Here is a 21864-nt window from a genome sequence, read left to right as displayed (position 1 = left end):
CCTGTGGGTGGCGGCGGCGGAGGAAGCCAGAGGGATCTGGCTATTTCTGTCCGGGACGCGCCCACAGGCCTAGGCCAGGGATGGCCGGGCTTCCAGGCCCCCACCTCTGCCCTCCCAGCCAAACCCCAGGAGGGGCGGGGAGAGGCGCGGGTTGGAGGGCCCAGGGGGCGGGGGCGCGGGCGGGCGCGGGGCGGAGCGGAGTCCCGGGCCCACCTCCGGCCTCCTGCCCCCCGCAGTCCATTCGAGTCCCTCCACCACACTCCGCTCGGACCCGAGGCCGCTGCGCTGTCGCCGCGGACGAGTGTCCCGCGGCGTACCCCTCCCGCCACGCCGTCCGTCGGGCATGGACTCGGGCCGGGACTTCCTGACCCTGCACGGTGAGTGCTCGGCCCTCTCGCGGAGAGCGGGGGGCGGGGGGGCGTCCCCTCCTGGGCCGACCCCGTGAAAAGCCGTCCCCGGCCCAGGGCGGAGGACCCCCTTACTCCTTCGGCCGCCCTCCGCCCCGCCCCGGGCCCGCCCCTCGGCCCTTTTGTCGCATTGAGGAAATCTCGACCCGGCTGCCGGGCGCGACCCTGGGCGTTTCCAGGCTTGTCCCGCAGATCCGGCCGGTGGGGAGAAAACGGGTGTGCGAGTCTGAAGACTTCCCTAAAGACGACCCCCGGCCCCGTGGCCTTGGGGGCGACCCCACTCCCTTATCCTGGTCACGGAAGGCTAGGCTCCAGGGTCTGGTGCGCTCGCAGGGGCCAAGGAGGGAAGGAACCGGCATCCACGGATAACCAAGTTCTCTCCTCCCCGTCCGGGCCGCCCGGAGAGGCTCCCCAGAGCACAGGCGTGCCTGGACCGCGTCCGGGCGCGTGAGTGATGCGGGGTGGGAACAGTGGGGCGAGGAGGTGTGCGAGGTGAGGTGGGGCCGTGCCGCAGTAACTGTCCAGTGCAGAAATCATGGTCAGCGACCCCCGGGCTGGGAAGAGCAGCCCGGTCGCCCCCATCTGCGCGCCCTCCTGGCCGGACAAGGCTCGGGTCTCCACTCTAACTGCCTGTGGCTCTCAGCTTTGTCCAGCCAAGTTCTGCCTCTTCCGAACGACCGGGAAACAGTCTTGGACCAGCTCCTTGTCCTATCGCACCCTCTCCAGAAGAGAGAGCAGCCTTGGCCTCCGGACTGCAGGGACTGAGGGGGGTGTCCTAGCTGCACGGGGTCCCCAACCTACACCTGGCCTCTCTTTGTGCCAGCCTGGGGTCTTACCCACTCTTAGAGGGCTTTGCACTCTTGCCCCCCAGGTCATCTGCCAGCTCAGCAAACCCTGCCTCTCTCACTGTGATCACTGCTTAAGTCAATCTCCCTGTTTTCTAGTACCCCTGGAGTCCAAGAGGTTAGTGCCCACCACCTATCCATCTAAACCATGCTGGATGGTCTAAATCAAGGAAACTATCCATCTAGACCATGATTTCTGTGCTGGCAGTGGAAGTAATAGATGGGAAGGGGAAAGGCAGAGCCTTCCAGCTGTCCACTAGAGACCCCCTGGAACTCAGGGAGACTCAGATGTTCCTTTCAGCCAGTACCCAGTCTGTCTCATGTTTCCTGGTTGGCTCAGACCTGAGCCCCATGGCCCAGAGAGACCTTGTTCAGTGCCCAGAGCTGTTACCCTGTTACCAGTTGTCTGGGCTCTCAGGGCAAACTCTTCCAGCTGGGCTGTGGGATCCCTGCCTTTTCCAGTGCCCCCTCTTCTTCCCTCAGGACAGAGGTATCCTTTGTGCTCCTCCAGACTGGCAGGGAGGCTGGGCGGCTCAGAGGCTCACAGGAGAGACCTCTTTCTCTCTCATCGTCCTTTAGCTAGTGCTGTCTATCCTGCAGACGGCCACTTCCTCCGTGCCTGCTTCACACTCAGACGTCCTATAAGCCCTCTGGTGGCCTCTGACACAGCTGCAGACTCAGATCATGGGATGGGCTCCAGCCTCTGGCCTCTATGCCTTTGTCCAGTCTCTTTCACTGTGTGTGTGTGTGTGTGTATGCTTAGTCACTCAGTCGTGTCCAACTCTTTGTGACCCCGTGGACTGCAGCCCACCAGGCTCCTCTGTCCATGGAATTCTCCAGGCAAGAATACTGGATTGGGTTGCCATTCCCTTCTCCAGGAGTCTCTGTTTCTAGGAAGCCCTGGTATCTTGCCTGAAGAGGGAGCCGCACGGAGTCTCAGTTAGCACCTCCCAGTCTTGTGGCATGGGCTTGGCAGCCCTGGCCCGTCCTGTCTGAGACCTGCCTCTCAAGTGCCTGACTGCCCAGCCCTTCCTGCGGAGCTGGCACGAACCCTGCAATCCAAAGCTGTTCCCCTGGAGGCCCTGCTGCTTCTAGCTCATCACCCAAAATTACCTCCCTTAACTGCCTTTTTCCCCTCTGCAACCCCCGACCCACCTCGATTGTTTCCAACATGTCTGTCCCTGGGATTCCAGGCCCACATAACACGGACACACACTGATCCACAATGATCTTAACTTTTTTGTGCCGTGGACCACTTTAGCAGTCAGATGAAGCCTGTGGACCTCTTTTCAGGATCAAGTTTTTACATGTATAAAGTAAAATACATAAGAATTCGAAGGAAGCAAATTATATTGAGATGTGATTCTATCCATAGGTCCTCGAGGAGTCCTTGGCACTCTGGTTAAAAACCATTGTGTGGTTTCTTTAAAACAGAGGCTTCTCCTTACCCTCAGCTCCCTTCACTGCAAATGAAGAACAACTTGTTTGTGCCCATATTCCAGCTCACCTTCGCTAACACAGGTTCCCATGCTTTATAATTCTCCAAGGTGAGACCTTAGGCAAGTCACTCTGCACTTCAGTTTATTATTATTATTGCCATGCTTGTCCATGCTAATAACTGGCTTTGCGAGTGACTCACTGTCAGTGCTGGTGACAAGCTGCAGTGAGGCAAATGAAGGAACTGTTCAGAGGCAGAGTAAAAGAAAGGAGTGAGTCAGGCGTCTGGGTGATGTCCTGACCTTGGCACACAGTAGGGGCTCAATAAATAATTGCTGGGTGAATGAAAGTGGGGTGGTAACTTACATGAAAGAGCCCACTGTTTCCGAGCACACTGGCAGCACAGTTTCATATAGAGTCCTCACCTATTTATCAAAGCAAGCCTGTGTTAATGGACTCATTTTTAAGATCAGCATTTTTTCAAGAATTCCATTCGCATTTGGCACCTTGGAGATTATCCCACTCAGGTAGAGAAACTCCCTGAGAAGGAAACAGGCCTACCTGGGATTCACATGTGAAGCAACGGCCCACTCAGTCACAATGGATTCGTTGAGTAACTGAGGTAAAATATTTGGCGGGCTCCGGTGTCCGGCCGAGCTCCATCCTCAACTCTGCCTGGCCTGGCCCCACCCGGCTGTCCGCTAGACTCTGCAGCCCAGGCCGCCGCGGGGCCGGGCTTCCCTCCTCGGCTCAATCTCGCCCAGTCCTCTGGTCCACCGCCAGGTCTCCAGCTGAGTGTTTAAGATTCCCGGCTCAGTCTCCGCCCCTTGGTCGGACTCCGCCCCCACACTGCCTCCAAAGTCGAGGTACCGCCCTCCCTGCCCCAAAACGGCCTTGCTTTCCATCGCTGTTGCCTCCCCCGGTTCGTCCCCTGGACTCTGGCTCCGCCCCCCACCGTCTTCCTGCGTCTGACTCCGCCTCAAGTCACCTCCCAGACCTGGCTCCTCCCGCTCCCCGCCTCTTTGGCTCTGGCTCCGCCCCAGCCCGCTTTCTGGACTCTGACTTTCGCCACTGATCTGCTTCCTGGGTTATGGAATTGTCCCACCCCGCCTCCTGGTCCCGGCTCCTCCTTCGGAGCGCCCCGCCTTCTGAGCTCGGGCCCCTCCTCTCCCCGCCTTGATTCCACTCTCCCCTCATCTCCCGGAGGCATCGGTTCTACCCCTCTGGAACTGGCCCCGCCTCCTAGGATATGGCTCCGCCCCTTCACTGCTGATTTCTGTATCGCCCCGCCTCTAGACTCAAGCCCCCACCCACCCATCCAGGCCCAGCCCCCCGGTTCTAGCTCCGCCCAACTACTCCAGGTCTCCGCCCTTGCTCCCCTCCGAGGAGGTGGTTCCGCCCCTAGAGCCACAGCCGCCTTCTGGACGCCGCACTGTCCCGGGCCAGGTTTGCTGGGCGGCAGGGGCACTTCGGAACATCATGCAGTGCTTTGGGGTCCGGAGGCCGAGCCGGAGACTGAGCCGCTCCAGAGAGCTCTACTTGCAGGAACAGAGCCTCAAGGTGGCAGCGCTCAATGGGCAGAGGCTGGGTAAGGGATTCAAGGGTCCGGAGATCAGGGGAGGCTGGGAAAGCAGCTGGAGCAGAACGCAGACTGTGTGTCTCGAGGCCTGGACCTGTTTAGTGCTTCTGTGAGTGTATGACTCGCAGTGGGGCTGTTTTGGCAGGGTTGCCATGTGGTGTGAGTACTGGGGGGATTGGTGACCCTGCCCCTTGCCACTCTCAAACCATCGTGCTTACACGCCTAGTGGTAATTCTGTCACTTGTATGGTACTTGGGACCACTGTGCGGCAATGAGGATATGCCACGCTGTGTAATCAAATGGCACCGGCGTGACAGTGCGTGAGCCATTGTGATGCTACACACCATGTTTGATTGTGGGTGACAAATGTGACAGTGGGTGACCCAGACAGCTGGGTGATTCTGTCATCTGCATTATGGTGTGTGTATTCTATAGATTTTCTGCTGTTGTTCCTTGTGGCAGCATGCCCGAGTGATGGCTGTATAAGGTAACGTTTCCTAGCACTGATGCTGTGGGCAGGCTTCTGAGTCCCAACTCCACCGTGTAACTTCCTTGACCCTCAATTTCATCATCTGTAAAATGGGAACAGTATTGCCTTCCTCCTAAGGTTGTTGGGGTGCTTAAATACATGTGCTAAGAACAGGATCTTACTTAAGTATGAACTATTATTATGGTGGCTACTATCATTATGACAATGATGATGTTCTGGCACTGTACCTTGTTTGGCTGTGTGTGACTCCATGTAACAATGCGTGTCACTGTGTGTGACCCACTGCCTCTTCCGGGTTGTGTACGGCAGTGTATGATGAGTATGGTGGACTGTGTGACTGTGTGTGGCTGTATCTGTGTAGCTGTGCACTGCTTTGGATTCCAGACTCAGCTTGTCTTCATCGGGCATCACCCAGGCACATGGGCAGGGCTCTTGGCATCATACACCCCTCCTATTAGCACTGCAGCTCCTCTGCGCTCCCCATGTGGCCACCTCATTATATGCCACTAGCCTGGGCAGACTGATGAGGCTGCAGGGTCAACCCAGGGGTCCCTGAGCTCAGAGGCCCCTCTGTGCCACCTTCCCATGGGAGAAGGTGCTACACCTGAGTGAGTGGGGCTGGGTGAAGGGGTGCCTATGGACCTTCTGGGTGCTAAGGGAGCAAGGGCTGGGGGCAGAAACAAAAGGGCCTCAAACGAAGCTCAGAGAAGGAGGTATCTGCTCAGGTTTCCCAGCAGCCTGGAGGGCCACTATTATCAAGACCCCCTTTGGGACCAAGGTCTGTGTTCCGGAAGCCATGTTGGCAGCCAAGGGACTTATCTCTGCCTGACTGCCGACAGGGCTACAGTCTGGCTCCAGGACAGGATGAACGTGTCATCTGTTCACGGTGTTTTCCAGAACTGGAGGGTGGAGCTCCCACAGGCTTCCGACCCTGTGCCCCCACTCCCATCTGTGCCATGCGTGTGCACCCCCTGATGCCCCAGTTGGGCGGGGATGGGGGGTGGGGGTGCAAGCAGAGGGTAAGGGGATGTCCCTCTCAGCTGACCTCAGCCTCAGGAGGGACAGTGGGATCCCCCAGCTGAGCTGAGGCTGAGCGGCTCTCTCCTCTAGAAGATAGTGGGAACGACCTTCTCTCCGTCCTTTCTCTTGAGCCCCCAAGACATAGCCAGCAGTTGAGGACATTCTGTAGGAGCCTTCTCCTCCACTGGGCCTCCCCTGGGGCTGAAGGGGAACTGCTGACACTAAGGCAGGGAGGTGGGGAGACTTGGAACAAAGGTGAGGGAAGGTCACATCAGACATCACCCAGTGCTGATGGCGGAATATAGGTTCAGAGAGGGAAGGAAGTTGCCTAAAATCGTGGAGGGGGAAGCGTTAGCATGGGGCTATGTTCCCACTGGAGGAGGGTGACTAGGGAGGGATAGAGGCTGAGGCCTGGGGAAGTGGTCCAGAAGATTCTGGAGGTCCTATGTGCGTCTGGGGGTAGGGAGTGGGGTCATGGATAAAGTGGGAGAACCTATCGGGCTGGGGATCTGGGTTGAGACAAGAAAAGCCTGTAGTAGACCTAGGCACAGGCCCCTCACACTAGACACACACAGTTTCTGAAGCCTCCACTCTGCTTGAGCAGGATAAAGACTGCTGAAAAGCCACAGAGTTTTCATTTGGGGGGACAGAAGGGACCCCAATAGACCTATTGACTCTGAACAGTGCTATTGGCTCTGAACAGTGCCGGCTGCTGGGCTCCATGTGGCTTGGGTGATAGGCTCAAGATGTGCATTTAGATGTACCTTCCACCGTTACATTGATGGGTTATTATGGTGGTGTGGGGTCCCTCTTTGATCACAGTTGGCACAGGGTCTGCTTGGGATGAGGGATGCTGTGAAACTAGGCTTGGTGCCCCTTTGGTATCTCCTGCTTGGGTCTAGTAGGACAAAGGACACTGTCTCTGTGGGATCCCACGCCCCAGGCCAGCCTGCATCTCTGAAAGGAGCCGGGTGGGAGGGGGTCAGGCAGTTAGGGTTCTCCCTACTGCGGGGCCTTGAGCCAGGTGCTGCCTCAGCTTCGGAAAGGCCTGCACTATGCCTTTGGGCTGCTCTACCCTGAGAGCAGACCCAGGCCACTCAGAGATGGGGTGGACAGGGAGGGATGAAGCATCCCAGCAGGTCTAGCCTGGACCCAATAGATGATTCCAGAGCCATTGGACTTGGGAGGCTGTTGGGCTTATGATACTCCTGGTGCTCTGGGATCCATTTCCACTTGTGTTTACCCCTCTTCTTTCCTGCCTGATCTTTTGGTCCTAGCTTCCTTCAGGTCACTCTGAACCCTAGGTATGATAGGGAGGAGCCTACTAAGTCTTTTGGAGCCAGGCCATTTTCTAGGGGTATGGTCCCCCAGAAACCATGTCTTCTTCGTCCATTCAGCTGTGGGTTGCAGGTCATTACGTATAAAGTGTGGCCTTGAACAGGTGGGTACCCTAAGGTTTGCACAGCCTCACCTGGAATCAGAGATGCCTTCCCAGAGAAGGCAGGGCTCCTGAATCAGGTTGGAGCAAGGGTGATGGAGGGAGAAGTGAATAGAGAGCTGAGGATGAGGCTGGTGAAAAATGAGCCAGCATGGGGCTTGGGGCAGCAGGTACCCTAGAGGAGGTGGCATCCTACCAGCTCTGTCCCCTAGGCCTACAGGATGACAAGGACCTTCAGGCATTGCTGAAGGGCAGCCAGCTCTTGAAGGTGAAGTCCAACTCATGGCGGCGAGAGCGCTTCTACAAGCTGCAGGAGGACTGCAAGACCATTTGGCAGGAGTCCCGCAAGGTCATGAGGACCCCGGAATCCCAGCTGTGTGAGTGCCCTGGGCTGCGCGGGGAGGGGCAGGGAGCTGCTCCTGCGCTCTGATGGGAAACACTGGCTGGGGTGGGGTGGGGTGGGGCTGAAGGTCAATCGTGGACCATGACCTAAGGTAGGGAAACTGAGGCCTGGACTGGCGGGCAGCGGTCAGTCATGCAACCAGGATATCAGGTATGGGGAATCTGAGGCGGCCAGGCTCGGGGAAAGGAGTCAGTTACATCACTGACAGGGAAACTGAGGCCTAGTCTCGGCTAGAGAGGGCAGTCATGGACCACAGATGGAGATGCTCACGCTTTCTGGAAGTGGGGATACATAGCCATGGCCACAGATGGGAAAAGTCAGGCTCCCAAGTAAGGAGGGAACAGAACAATGTTACCAGCGCTCACAGGTATCCACCCAGACATTTGTGGGAAGGAGGGAAGTTGGGCGGATGGATCAGGACTCAGGTGTGGTGAGGCCCAAAGTCCAAGGGCAGATAAGACCCTTCCGGGTATTGGTGGACAGGATGAGAGGTGGGGCCGCAAGAGGCAGCTCCTCCCTGGACAGGCAGGTTGGGGTGGAGCACAGCTGGGACTTGAATAGAGAGACCTTGGCTGGGCAGCTCCCTCGAGGCTGTGGGCCTGAGGGCTTTCTGGAAGCTTCAGAAAAGGTGTAGGAATTCGGAGCTCAAGCCTGTGGATGGAGAGTGCCTCCTGCAAGGTCTTAGGAAGCAAGCTCTGCCAACACAGAATGCCCCAAACATTTTGCAAAATGAGAGGTTCCCTCTGCACCTTTACTCAGTGGGAAAAGTTTAGACCAAAGCTATCCAAAGAACTTTCCATGATAATGGACATGTTCTATATCTGTGCTGTCCAATATATCAGCTACTAGCCACCGGTGGCCCTCGAGCACTTGGACTGTGGCTACTGTGCTTGAGGAACTGAATTCCTAATTTCACTGAATTTTAACTAATTTATACGTGAATAGCCACATGTGGCTGGTAGTATGAAAGATCATGGCAGCTGGAGTTCTCTCACAGTCCAAGTCCCTGGAAATTCATCACCCACTCACCTGCCCTTAGCTGAGGACGGGGTGCAGGCAGGGTGAGCCCGCGGGGATGAGCCCAGACACAGGCTCAGGCGGGAGGAGGAGAGGGAGGGTCCGCCAGGCTCCAGGACGCTGGACAGAATCCTGAGAAGGTGTAACCTGCAGGCCTGCAGCAGGGTCAGAGGGAAGGCAGGACAGGAGCAGGGTCAGATGGAGGGAGCCTGGCTGGGTCCTGGGAGCTGTGGGCCATGGGAGGTCTGAGCAGGGGAGGGCAGGGTTGGAGGGGATGGACCCAGAAAGCTCTCAGAAAATGACACTGCACAAATGTCGGTCACATAAGACAGGAGTGACCCAGCCCTTGCCTCTGTCTGTGGCTCCAGCCAGGCTCCTTCACAGACCTCTGCCCTGATACGGGGTTTCCGGTTACATGCTGGCAGTTGGCTGCCCCATGGGAATGGGGCATCCTCCTCTTCCAGCCCTGGGGACTCCCGGAAGCCCATCCACCAGCCAGGACATGGTTCCCAGTGTGTGCCAAGCACTTGGCGGGGGTGGGCAGAGGGCAGATGGAGGAGTAGAAGATCTGGGCCTTGCTAGACCTGTGCCGGTGAGATGGGAACCTTGTACCGGGACAGCTGTGGGCAGAAGGGCAGGAGGGAGCTCCCAGGCCAGAGACCCAGGATGAGCAGAGGTGCAGGGATAAGAACGCGGAAGGGCTGTGAGTGAAGGGCCTGCATCCTGACAGGATGGGCCACAGGGGCGATAGCCTGGGGGTTGGGCATCGGGCGCGCTCAGGTGAGGAGTGTCCGAGACACAGAGACAGGTCTGGGCTGGGCATGCCTGTCATCTGCTTCCCTCCTCCAGGTGAGAGGTGAGCCTGCGCTCCACCCCCGGGGCCAGGAGCAGCGGAGGGGGGCAGTCTCCCAGTGCTCTGTGTCTCTGCTTCCTGCTCCCCAAGTCTCCACTGCCTCCCTGATCCCGACCCCACTAGTGTCCCTCTGCTTTGGTTACCGCAGGCAGACAAGGGTTATCAGTCAGGAAGGCATCTGGACTTTCTCTCTGGAGTGGGTGGGGAGCTGGCCCCTACCACCCAGGCTTCCTGTTTTCATTCCCAGTCTGGGGCAGCTGCAGCCGGTGTGGGGCCTGGCAGGGCTGGGGAGGCTGCAGGGAGGGATTAAACAGGGATATCTCTGCACCTCGGACAGCCCAGGGTCTGTGTGTCTCACACTTCAGAGCTTGCTGCCCGGGATGGCATATGCCTCACATGTGGGGTCTGCAGGTGACCGGGAGACCCTTGGGCACTCACCAGGAAGGACAGGCAGGCTGTTGCCCAGAGCTGGTCTCAACCCAGGGAAGATGGATGTGGATAGTTCAAGATGGGGTTGCAGCAGGGGCAGAACCTGGCTCCAGATGATGGGAGGCCCAGCTGTAGGACTAGCTCCCAGCCAGGCCAGGAGGGCACCTTGGGGTTGAAGGGGGGCATGCAGAGCCTTGCTGCTCCCTGAAGCTAGGAAAGCTGGGCTGCCCCAGGAGGGCCCCCTGCTGTCCCCAAGGATAGAATGACGTCTCAGACCCCCAGGGGCACCCTCCGGTCTACCTCTCGGGGTCCTGGAGCACCATCCCTCCCAAGGGGCTCCGTGAGATCAGGGCCCACAGATGCATGCAGGCAAGGCCCTGGCTGCCCCCCGACACAAGCACTTTTCCCTCTGTCATCGGACCTCCATCTCCAAACCCCAGGCCCAGGGCTCACTGAGGGTGGCTCCAGTCTGTGGAGTGGTCAGAAGAGCCTGGAGGCTCTCATGGCTGTCTTGGAGGGAGGGAAAGGGCCCGAAGTCAAGTACAGCAGGAAAGCACATGGCCACCCCTCCGTCACAGGCCCCAAGCTCCAGAGTGGCCTCTCCCAGTCACTTTCTGAGAGCCCTGCCCTGCCCCGATCCTCTCCCAGGGGCCCCACTTCCTCCCAGCACAGAAACAGGGGGCCTGGGACCACAGGAGCCCTTCCCGCCCTAAAGTCAGCCTCTCTCCCCCCGGGCATTTCCACTCTGCCTGCTGCTGCTGTCTCCCTTTCCTTCTCCACGCCAGCCTCTTTCTGTCCCCACTCTGATTATCCACCTGCCCCTCATGGCTCTCTCTTGCCCCCGCCCCCTTCCCGCAGTCTCCATCGAGGACATTCAGGAAGTGCGGATGGGGCACCGCACAGAAGGCCTGGAGAAGTTTGCTCGGGACGTGCCTGAGAACCGCTGCTTCTCCATCATCTTCAAGGACCAGCGCAGTACTCTAGACCTCATTGCCCCATCACCAGCCGATGCCCAGCACTGGGTGCAGGGCCTGGGCAAGATTATCCACCACTCGGGCTCCATGGACCAGCGGCAGAAGCTGCGACAGTATCCTTTTGGGGGCAGTGGACCCAGACCCAGCCTGCGGCTACTGGCTATGGTTGTCCCCAGGGCAGCCTCGGTATGGAAGACACCTGGCTTGGGCCATCATAACCAACCTACTGTAAACTGGGTGGCTTAGACAACAGAAATTAATTTGCTCACAGTTCTGGAGGCTGGAAATGCAAGATCAGGGTGGCAGGCAGGGTTGGGTTCTGGTGGGAGCTCTCTTCCTGGCTTGTAGATGGCCATCTTCCGTCTTAACATGGGGGGGAGGCGGGGAGAGACAGTGAGCGAGATCTCTGGTGTCTCTTCTTACATGGGCACTAATCCCATCACCAGGGCCCCACTCATGGTCTTATCTAAGTCTCTCAAGGCCCTGTCTGCAAATACATCACATTGAGGGTCAGGGCTTCAATGTACAGATTTTGAGAGAACATAGTTGGGGGAAGCAGGGAAGGTACTTGGGCCTTCTTTTGTCCACTCTGACTCCAGGGCCAGACGCCAGTGCAGCTCCGTGATGGCCCTCGTGCCCTCGCTGTAACCAGCTGGGCTGGGAGACTAGGGAGGTCGAGGGGAGCTGCCTGCTTCAGTGGGAGACCTAATCTTGGACTTAAAAAAAAAAATTATGTATCTTTTTTTTTTAAACAGTCTTAGTTTTCTTTTTTTATCTATTAAAGATTTTTTTTTGGCCCTGCTATTCAGCATGTGGGCAGTTCCCTGACCAGGGATGGAACCTGAACCCCCTGCATTGGAAGCTGACTCTTAACCACTGAACCGCCAGGAAAGTCCCCTAGTCTTAGACATTTTAATGTTTCCTAGAGTTACTGCATTTTTTCCCCGCCTCTGGGAGTTTGGGAGGCCATGGTCCACTCCCACTTACCCCTATCCCCTGTGCCATTCTTTGGAGAGTGATCAAGTTCTCCCAGGCCTGATGCAGGCCAGCCAGGGGGCTTGAAACAAATTTACTTCAAAATCTAGGGGCACAACAATGTGCTAGTCTATGGTTGAAAGAGATCAGGCTTCTGGTATATAGGATTAGGGTGGAACCAGTACCAACTCTTTTTTTTTTTTTTTGTATGACAGCTTTACTGAGATATAATTCACTTACCACATAAGTCATCCACTAAAAGTGTACAAGTCCATGCTTTTTAGTGTATTCACAGTTATGCAACCCATCACTCAATGAATTTTAGAAGATCCTCATTATCCTAAAATGAAACCCATACTCTTTAGCAGTTCCCATTTCCCCACAACCCCCAAGGCCTAGACAACCACTAAGCTACTTTCTGTCTCACAAATCTATTGATACTTTGTCTTTCTGGACATACTATATAAATGGAATACCTACAGTCTTTTTTGAATGGCTTCTCTCACTTAGCATAATGTTACGGAGACACACTGGTGGCTCAGCAGTAAAAAAAATCAGCCTGCCAACGCGGGAGATGTGGGTTCAATCGCTGGGTTGGGAAGTTAGATCCCCTGGAGAAGAAAATGCCAACCCACTCCTGTATTCTTGCCTGGAAAATCCCATGGACAGAGAAACCTAGTGGGCTTATATAGTCCACTAGGACTGACTCTTATATAGTCTGACTCTTGCAGAGAGTCAGACACAACTTAGCGGCTAAACAACAGGGTTTGTCCATGTCATAGCCTGTATTAGTACTTTATTCCTTCTGTGTGCCTAATAATATTCCACTGTCTGGCTATTCCACATTTATCCGATCAGCAGGTGATGGCCATTTGGGTTTCTGCTTCTCTGAATGATGGTGCTCTGAACACTTGTGTATAAGTTTTTGTGTGGACATATGTTCTCATTTCTCTTGGACACCTACCGAGAATTTCTGAGTCTTGTGGTAACTATAAACTTTTGAACAACTACCTATTTTCCAGAGAGGAAGTGTATACTCCCACCAGTAGTGTATGAGGGTTCTGACTTTTCACATCTTCACTAATCCTTGTTATCTGCCTTTTTTTATGACAGCTATCCTGTGGGCTTGAAGTGGCATTTCACTGTGGTTTTGATTTGCATTTCCTTGATAGCTAATGAGTTGAACATCTTTACATGTGGTTACTGGACATTTGTATATCTCTTTGGAGAAATAGCTATTCAACAGATCCTTTGCCCATTTGTTGTTCTTTTTAATGGATCTATTTAATTTTAAATTGTGGTAATATATGCATAAAATTTGCTGTTTTAAGCATTTTTAGGTAAACAGTGCAGTAGTGTTAAGTACATTCACACTGTTGTTCGGCCATCTCCAGAACTCTTCATCTTGTAAAACTGAAACTCTGTACCCATTAAACAGTAGCTCCTCATTCCAGCCTCCCCCAGCCTTTGGCAACCGCTGCTGTACTTTCTGTTTCTATGAACTTGATTGCTCTAGGTTCCTCATATAAGTGGACTCAGCCGTATTTGTCATTTTGCCATTGGCTTATTTCACTTAGCACAATGTCCTCAAGTTTCTTCCATGTTGTCACATATGTTAGAATTTCCATCCTTTTAATATGAATAATATTCCACTGTATGTATGCACCACACTTTATTCATTCGCCCACTAGTGGACACTTGGGTTGCTTCCACTTTTTGTCTATTGTGAATAATGCTGCTATTAACATGGGTGTACAAGTATCTGAGACCTTGTTTTCAATTCTTCGGGGTACATACCTAGAAGTGGAATTGTGACATCATCTGGTAATTCTATTTTCAACTTTTTGAGGAACACCTATTCTGTTTTCCATAGCATGTACCACTTTACATCTCCACCAACAGTGCTCGAGGCTTCCAATGTCTCTACATCCTTACCATCTCTTGTTATTTTCTTTTTTAAATAGGTATCTTACTGTGGGTTTGATTTGCATTTCCCTTATAATTAATGATATTGACCATTTTTATGTGCCTTTGTGTATCTCCTCTGGAGAAATGTTTATTCAGATCTCTGGCCCATTTTTTAATTGAGTTACCTTTCTATTATTTAGTTGTGAGAATTTTTTTAATATTATAAACACAAGTCTCTTATCAGATATACGCTTTACAATTAATTTCTCCATCCTGTGGGTTCTGTTCTTATTTTGGTGGGTTTCCCTGAAGCACAGAATTTTTGTTTCAGTGAGCTCTAACACATTTACCTTTTGCCTTTGTTGCCTGTGTTTTTTGTTGTCATATCTAAAAAGGCTTAGCCTAACTCAAAGTCACAAACATTTACTCATATTTTTTCTTATAGTTTTAGCACTTGCATTTACGTCTCTGATTCACTCTGAGTTCATTTCTGTAAATTCTGTGTGTGGTGTGATATGAGAGATTCACCTTTTTATTTCTTTTGCATGTAGACATACAGTTATTAAAAAGACTATCCTTTCCTCATTGAATTATCTTTACACCCTTGTCAAAAGTCAATTGACCACAAATATGAGGGTTTACAGGAGAAGGCAATGGCATCCCACTCCAGCACTCTTGCCTGGAGAATCCCATGGATGGAGGAGCCTGGTAGGCTGCAGTCCATGGGGTCGCTAGGAGTTGGACACGACTGAGCGACTTCACTTTCACTTTTCACTTTCATGCATTGGAGAAGGAAATGACAGCCCACTCCAGTGTTCTTGCCTGGAGAATCCCAGGGACAGGGGAGCCTGGTGGGCTGCCGTCTATGGGGTCGTACAGAGTCGGACACAACTGAAGCAACTTAGCAGCAGCAGCAGCATGAGGATTTACTGCATGACTCTCAATTCTATTCCATTTGACCTTCCTTTTTTTTTTTTTTGGCCATGCCACACAGGGGGACAACCAGGGATCTGAATCCGTAACCCCTGCAGTGGAAGCTTGGAGTCCTAACCACTGGGCCACCAGGGCAGTCCTCTGTTCCATTTATCTAAATTCCATTTATCTAAATGTCTCTTCTTGCACCAGTACCACAATGTTTTAGTTACTGTAACTTTGTAGGAATCTTTGAAATCCTGAAGTCTGAGTCTTCCAAACTTATTTTTTTCAAGATTGTTTTGACTCTTTTGGGCCCCTTGAATTTCCATACGAATTTGAGGATGGGGTTTTAGGTTTCTGCAAAGTAGCCAGCATGACTGTGACAGGTATCGTGCTGAATCTGTAGATTAATTTGGAGAGTATTCCTCATTTAACAGTATCAAGTCTTCTTTCTGATCTGCAAATATGGGGTATCTTTCCATTTATTTAGATCTTTAATTTCTTTCAACAATGTTTTGTGGCTTTCAAAGTATAAGTTATACATTAAAAGAATTTGTATTTTTATGCATTTTGATGTTACTATATGGAATTATTTTCTTAATTTCATTTTCTGATTACTCATTGCTAGTGTATATCCAGCTCCTTTGGGAGACATTTTGAACTCTGTAGAATCTCTTTATTGTGTGCTTTTTAGCATTTCAGAGACTTTTAAGTGTTTTTCTGAAGGCTTTGTCTGCCTAACTTTGAACTTTCTTTATTTTAAATAATTTTATCTATTCATTTATTTTTGGCTCTGCTGGGTCTTCATTGCTTCGTGGGCTTTTCTCTCGTTGCAATGCACAGGCTTCTCCTTGCAGTGGCTTCTCTTGTTGCTGAGCATGGGCTCTAGGTTGGCAGGCTCAATAGTTGTGGTTCCTGGGCTCTAGAGCACAAGCTCAATAGCTGTGGCGCACAGGCTTCGTTGCTCTGAAGCATGTGGGATCTTCCCAGACCAGGGATTGAACCTGTGTCTCCTGCACTGGCAGGCAGATTCTTCACCACTGAGCCACCAGGGGAGCCCAATTTTGAGCTCTCGTAACAGCCCAGTTCTATGGCACTTTTCCAATAGTAACTCCTTTTGCACAGGCTTGTGCTTGGACAATCTCATGCCCTTTGCAGGCTTCTGCTGCCTAGACCTTGAGGTCTTAAAGCCATTCCAGCCTGCTGAAGAGCAATCAGCACTGGGACCTTATGCTTGGGTGGACCACTGTGAACTTGTATTTTTTTTAACCTGGAATTCTACCATAATGTTTTTTTATGTAAATGTATAATATATTTACATAAAACATACATATATATATAAATACAAATTTAACTATATTGGTATGTTAGAATGAAACTTTAAGGCCCAGAAAACCTGCCTCCTCCGGAAACTACTGACATTTGAGTTCTCCCTTTAATCTTTTCTTGCTGCATTTCATTTTGTCTAACGATGCATTTGCCCAAAATAATGAAGATTAACATATTTGTGTCATTTTTTATGTAACATTATGTCATAATTATTTCCCTGTGTTAGTACAGTCTCAGCTTTAATGACTGTGTACTGTTCCACTGAGTGAATGTACTATAAACTAGTGAGCCATTCTTTTAGTGTCAAACATCTCATTTGTTTTTATTCTTTCACCTCTGTAATAACATTGCAAAGGACTACGTTCATAAAACCTTTCATATGCAGAAGTATTTCCTTACCTAGACTCCTAGAAGTGGAATTACTGAGTCAACTGATATAACAGGTTGATATCCCTACATTACCTTCCTAAGGGTTGTACCAGTTTACTTTGTCCAACTAATGGATGAGTGTCCATTTAACCTCACCCTTACTTGCACTGGGAATATACTTTTAAGTTGCTAAATTTATCATCTAATAAATTGCATCTTATTTCCAAATTGTTAATATCTTTGATTACTAGCAATGTTTGCAAAAGTTTGGTTTATATCCCTTTCTCGTTTAGTTTTTAGGGTCATCATACTCTTTTCTTTTTAATTAATTCTTCAAAAACTTTGCTGCAAATGCTTCCTCCAGTCTGTCAGATAGATGAATTTATTTTTTCTTTATTTGATTCTCAGAATTTTAAAAATGTTTATATGGCGTGATTTATATTGTTGTTTCCTTTCTGATTTCTTCTAAAAACTGCTATCATGTTTTCATTGTGCTCATGAGTTCCCATTGTCTTGTTCTATAATTAGCTCTCTGTTTTCTCCAGAATGTAGTATGGAGCCCCTCCTTTTCTAGTTCTCAAGTTCAAGGCTGATGGGAGAGATAGAGGGAAAGAAGTGGGGACCAAAGCACTGCAATCAAGACACCATGATCCAGGCTTTGTTTTGCATGTGATGTCCCCACCTTTGATCAGTGGCTTGAAATTTGCTATTTCCTACTAAATAAGCCTTAAATGCTTTAGTCAAGTTGAGTAATAATTATACATTGAAAACCAAAAGGACATACCTTGAAATATTAACAGTAGTTAACTCTGGGTGATAGAACTATGGGGCCTTTGTTCACTTTTCTTCATTTTCTCAACTGTCTGTAATGGACCTTTAAGAGTGAGAAAATAAATACTTTTGAAATTTTGAAAGGGTTCAAAGCCAGAAAGTAGGAAAAAGACTCTTTCGTTGGATGTCATATTTCCTCCAAAGAGGCTACTAGGTCCCACTGAAATGCAGATGTGCCAGCAGCCAGGCCTGCCGGGAGCTGGGTGTATAGGAGCCCTCGGCCCACCTGGGCCTAGGAGTTGACCCTGAGCTTGAGCCATGGCTCTGGCTGGGACCTGGGGGTACCAGGGCTCCTGGGGTTCTTTCCTTACTTCTTGCCCAGCTGGATTCATTCCTGCTTGCGAAAAGCTGACAAAAACAAGGACAACAAGATGAGCTTCAAAGAGCTACAAAACTTCCTGAAGGAGCTCAACATCCAGGTGGACGACAGCTATGCCCGAAAGATCTTCAAGGTGAGGCAGGAAGCGAGGGCTGGGTCTGCCCAGCAGTGTGTCTGGAACACAGCCTGGGGCCGGCTCTGAGCCCTGCCTACCTGGCGTCCTGGCTCTGCAGGAATGTGACCACTCTCAGACAGACTCCCTGGAGGATGAGGAGATCGAGACCTTCTACAAGATACTGACCCAGAGGAAGGAGATCGACCGCACCTTCGCAGAGGCCACCGGCTCCAAAGAGGCCCTGTCGGTGGATCAGTTGGTGACCTTCTTGCAGCAGCAGCAGCGGGAGGAGGCGGCGGGGCCGGCACTGGCTCTCTCCCTCATTGAGCGCTACGAACCCAACGAGACGGGTGAGGGCCTGCGACCTGCAGTCCCGGGCCCCACGCGGCGGGAAGACCTCTGGGGAGACGGCAGCCCGAGTAGGGAGCTGGAGGGCAGGGGACGCCTCAGCCATCCCCAGGGCCCCTGGGCGATATTTCCCAGCCCATGCTGGGCACAACGCTTTAAGACGTCATATGGGGGCCCAGTCCTGGAGAAGGTGGTGAGGAGGTCCTGCCCTCGGGGGGCCTCACCGAGTAGGGGACAGAAGAGCAGGAGACAGAGCCCCACGCTGGGGTATAGTCACGGTCTGGTCAAGAGACTCAAACGTACCCCCTTCCAAGAGATACCCGAGCACCAGCTCAGGATGGGAGGCGGGGCTGTGGGACCCCTGCTCCCAGGGCGCTCTGACCGGCAGTCGCCTTCCCGCCTCCCGCCTCCCAGCCAAGGCGCAGCGTCAGATGACCAAGGACGGCTTTCTCATGTACCTGCTCTCGGCTGACGGCAGCGCCTTCGACCTGGCGCACCGGCGCGTCTACCAGGACATGGACCAGCCGCTCAGCCATTACCTGGTGTCGTCCTCGCACAACACCTACCTGCTGGAAGACCAGCTCACGGGTCCCAGCAGCACAGAAGCCTACATCCGGTGGGGCAGGGCAACTTGGGCGTGGTGGGGCGTGGCGGGGCGGGGCCGGGCTTGACCTGGGCGGGACCGAGGGCCTCGCCCACACCCAACGCGCAGCTGCTGCTGCTGCTAAGTCGCTTCAGTCGTGTCTGACTCTGAGACCCCATAGACGGCAGCCCACCAGGCTGCCCCGTCCCTGGGATTCTCCAGGCAAGAGTACTGGAGTGGGTTGCCATTACCTTCTCCGCCCCACCTGCAGGGCGCTGTGCAAAGGCTGCCGCTGCCTGGAGCTCGACTGCTGGGATGGGCCCAACCAGGAGCCCATCATCTATCATGGCTACACCTTCACCTCCAAGATCCTCTTCTGCGACGCCGTCAGGGCCATCCGGGACTATGCCTTCAAGGTGGGCGCGTCCCTGGGGGTGAGGAGGAAGAACTCGGGGGCCACCCACCTCTCTTAATCTACCCCTGGGCTTCCAGGCATCCCCCTACCCCGTCATCCTGTCCTTGGAGAACCACTGCAGCCTGGAGCAGCAGCGCGTGATGGCCCGGCACCTGCGCACCCTCCTAGGGCCCATGCTGTTGGATCGGCCATTGGACGGGGTCATCACCAGCCTGCCTTCCCCTGAGGTGCCCCATGGGGACCCGGTGCCCAGAGGAGAGGGCAGGGGACTGGCCGGGAGGACAGCTGGATGTTGACCAGCTGCCCCCTCCATCCTTAGCAACTGAGGGGGAAGATCTTGCTGAAGGGGAAGAAGCTCGGGGGGCTCTTCCTGCCTGGAGGAGAAGGTGGCCCAGAGGCCACTGTGGTGTCAGATGAGGATGAGGCTGCTGAGATGGAGGACGAGGCAGTCAGGAGCCAAGTGCAGCACAAATCCAAGGTTCGAGGGGGAGCTGTGGGGGCGCGGGGGCAGCCCTGGGGCCTTCCCCATCATCACCCTCCGCACCGTGTGGGATGTTCGCCCTGTCCGGGTGCTCTGTGGCTGCCACTCAGACCCTCTGCCCCCTCTCTCTGTCTCTGTCTGGGTTTCTGGCTCTCTCAGTGCCCACCTGCCCCAATCCCTGAGTCTAACCCGGGCCTCCCCATGGCCCCCAGGAGGACAAGCTCAGGCTAGCGAAGGAACTCTCCGACATGGTTGTTTACTGCAAGAGCGTCCACTTTCGGGGCTTCCCCAGCCCTGGCACCTCTGGGCAGGCTTTCTATGAGATGTCATCCTTCTCTGAGAACCGCGCCCTCCGACTGCTCCAAGAATCAGGTGAAGCTGGCCCTGCCTCCCCACCCCCTAGATTGCTGCCCATCTGTCTGACCATCTGAGCTGGCCAGGGCCAGGACTATCTCCCACCCCTCCAGATATTGCCCAGAGCTGGCACTCCACGATGTTAGGGAGGGGCTTGGGCTCACCCATAAAGCCTCTGCTTTTGACCAACTCATACCACCCCCGCAGGAAACAGCTTCGTCCGCCACAACGTGGATCACTTGAGCAGGATCTACCCGGCTGGGTGGAGAACCGACTCCTCTAACTACAGCCCCGTGGAGATGTGGAATGGGGGCTGCCAGATCGGTATGGGCTGGCTGAGGCTTGGAGGAGCCCTGGGTGAGGGTTTCTGTCTGGAGGGCCAGGGGCCTCTGAGGACCCAGGCAGAGCCAGATTCACGGATTTGTGGGCTTCAGAGCTGGTAATCTCAGTTTGGAAATATCTCCCGCCCACAAATACAGCCTCTGAAATTTCATCATTAGCACACTTGTCCTTTGAATTCTGGCCCCAGAAATGGAATGTAAGGTTGGTGTGGTGGGTCAATTAGGGTAGCAGCAGGGCAGTAGGCATTGGAGTGATCCTGGACCCTGCTTCTGCCTCACTATGTGACTCTGGGCCCCAGTGTATCCCAAGCCACCTGGGCTCTGGGACCCCTGAGACCCCCCCACAGCCTGTGACTACTCTATCCTGCCTGTAGTGGCCCTGAACTTCCAGACACCTGGGTCAGAGATGGATGTGTACCAGGGCCGCTTCCTGGACAATGGGGCCTGTGGCTACGTGCTGAAGCCTGCCTTCCTGCGAGACCCCAACTCCACCTTCAACTCCCGTGCCCTGGCTCAGGGGCCCTGGTGGACTCCGAAACGACTCAATGTCAGGGTACGGCCAGCCACTGGGGGGACAGGTGCCCCGGGCCTCCCTTCCCCCTCCCTACCATCCTGAACCCTTAATTATCCCCTGCCTCTCCTCAGGTCATCTCTGGGCAGCAGCTGCCAAAAGTCAACAAGAACAAGAATTCAATTGTGGACCCCAAGGTGACAGTGGAGATCCACGGTGTGAGCCGGGACGTGGCAAGCCGCCAGACCCCCGTGGTCACCAATAATGGTACGTGCTGGGCCCGGGCTGAGCCTGGCTCCTGGAGCTGGCATCCGTGCTCTTGACACGGTGCTTGCACCCCCTAGGTTTCAACCCGTGGTGGGACACGGAGTTTGAGTTCGAGGTGGCTGTGCCTGAGCTTGCCCTCGTGCGCTTTGTGGTGGAGGACTACGACGCCTCCTCCAAAAACGACTTCATTGGCCAGAGCACCATCCCCCTGAAAAGCCTCAAAGAGGGTGAGTGTCTGTGAGGAAGGAGGCGCCCCGGGGGCGGGGTGGGATGGGAGGCATTTCTCGGGGGGGGGCTGGCTGTCCCTCGGAGCATCCTCCCTGAGTGAACGGAACTCTCCTGGTGCACCCCTCCCCGCCCTTCCGCCCGCCAGGATATCGCCATGTCCACCTCCTCTCCAAGAACGGAGACCAGCACCCATCTGCCACGCTCTTTGTGAAGGTGGCTCTCCGGGACTAGGCTCGGGGGGGTCTGGTGAGGGCTGCCCTGAGCAGGCCGGCTCCTCTGTCCACATCTGGGGGCCCGATGGGGGCTGTCTCAGCCCCTTGCTCAGAGCCGGCAGCCCTGCACCGCCTTCAGCTCCAGCCTACTGTCTGCTGCTGCCTCTTGGGAGCCCAGGTGCTGGCCCAGTCCCTGGTGCTGTCCTCACTTCCGTTAGGAACCACACTGCAGCCCTCTCTCCATCCTCCGGCCGAGCCCTGGGTTGAGGGTTTTTATAAAAATCGTAAAACTAAGTACTGTGGTCTCTTTACCTGGATACCAGAAAAATCCCTGTAAAGCGTGTGTGTGTGTACATGTGTGTGTGTGTGCATGTGTGTCCCAGAGCCCCGCAGCCCCAGCACCTCATTCTCTACTTCTCTCCACCTTCACAGTGGGGCAAGGGGTGGGAGCAGTGCCTGTTCCCCTGGGCA

The 21864-nt window shown here is 53.7% G+C and overlaps 2 protein-coding genes across 3 annotated transcripts in view; one reads left to right on the top strand and one right to left on the bottom strand.

The window, feature by feature from the left end:
- Nucleotides 1–3532, bottom strand: part of DLEC1 (DLEC1 cilia and flagella associated protein) — a 98907-nt gene extending 95375 nt beyond the window's left edge. The window contains exon 1 of the mRNA XM_020914822.2: nucleotides 3251–3532. The gene's annotated coding sequence lies outside the window, so the exon portion shown is untranslated. The remainder of the gene's footprint in view (nucleotides 1–3250) is intronic.
- Nucleotides 200–21687, top strand: PLCD1 (phospholipase C delta 1). Of its 2 annotated transcripts, none has more exons than XM_020914897.2 (15): nucleotides 200–377; nucleotides 7429–7593; nucleotides 10777–11005; nucleotides 17542–17671; nucleotides 17772–18003; nucleotides 18416–18617; nucleotides 18856–19000; nucleotides 19077–19226; nucleotides 19319–19477; nucleotides 19693–19852; nucleotides 20042–20158; nucleotides 20550–20728; nucleotides 20821–20953; nucleotides 21031–21180; nucleotides 21327–21687. In XM_020914897.2, exons 1-15 carry the CDS (start codon nucleotides 344–346, stop codon nucleotides 21410–21412), a joined length of 2271 nt encoding a protein of 756 aa, XP_020770556.1. In that variant the 5' UTR covers nucleotides 200–343; the 3' UTR covers nucleotides 21413–21687. The 2 variants fall into 2 exon arrangements, with proteins under 2 accessions (XP_020770556.1, XP_020770550.1); XM_020914891.2 differs by lacking the exon at nucleotides 200–377 and adding an exon at nucleotides 4077–4277.
- The last annotated feature ends 177 nt before the right edge of the window (nucleotides 21688–21864 follow it).

The sequence above is a fragment of the Odocoileus virginianus genome, chromosome 26 (genome assembly GCF_023699985.2).
Source record: "Odocoileus virginianus isolate 20LAN1187 ecotype Illinois chromosome 26, Ovbor_1.2, whole genome shotgun sequence".
NCBI classification, from domain to species: Eukaryota; Metazoa; Chordata; class Mammalia; order Artiodactyla; family Cervidae; genus Odocoileus; species Odocoileus virginianus.
The sequence above is the reverse complement of the archived record's forward strand: the minus strand, read 5'-3'. Positions and strand labels throughout refer to the sequence as shown.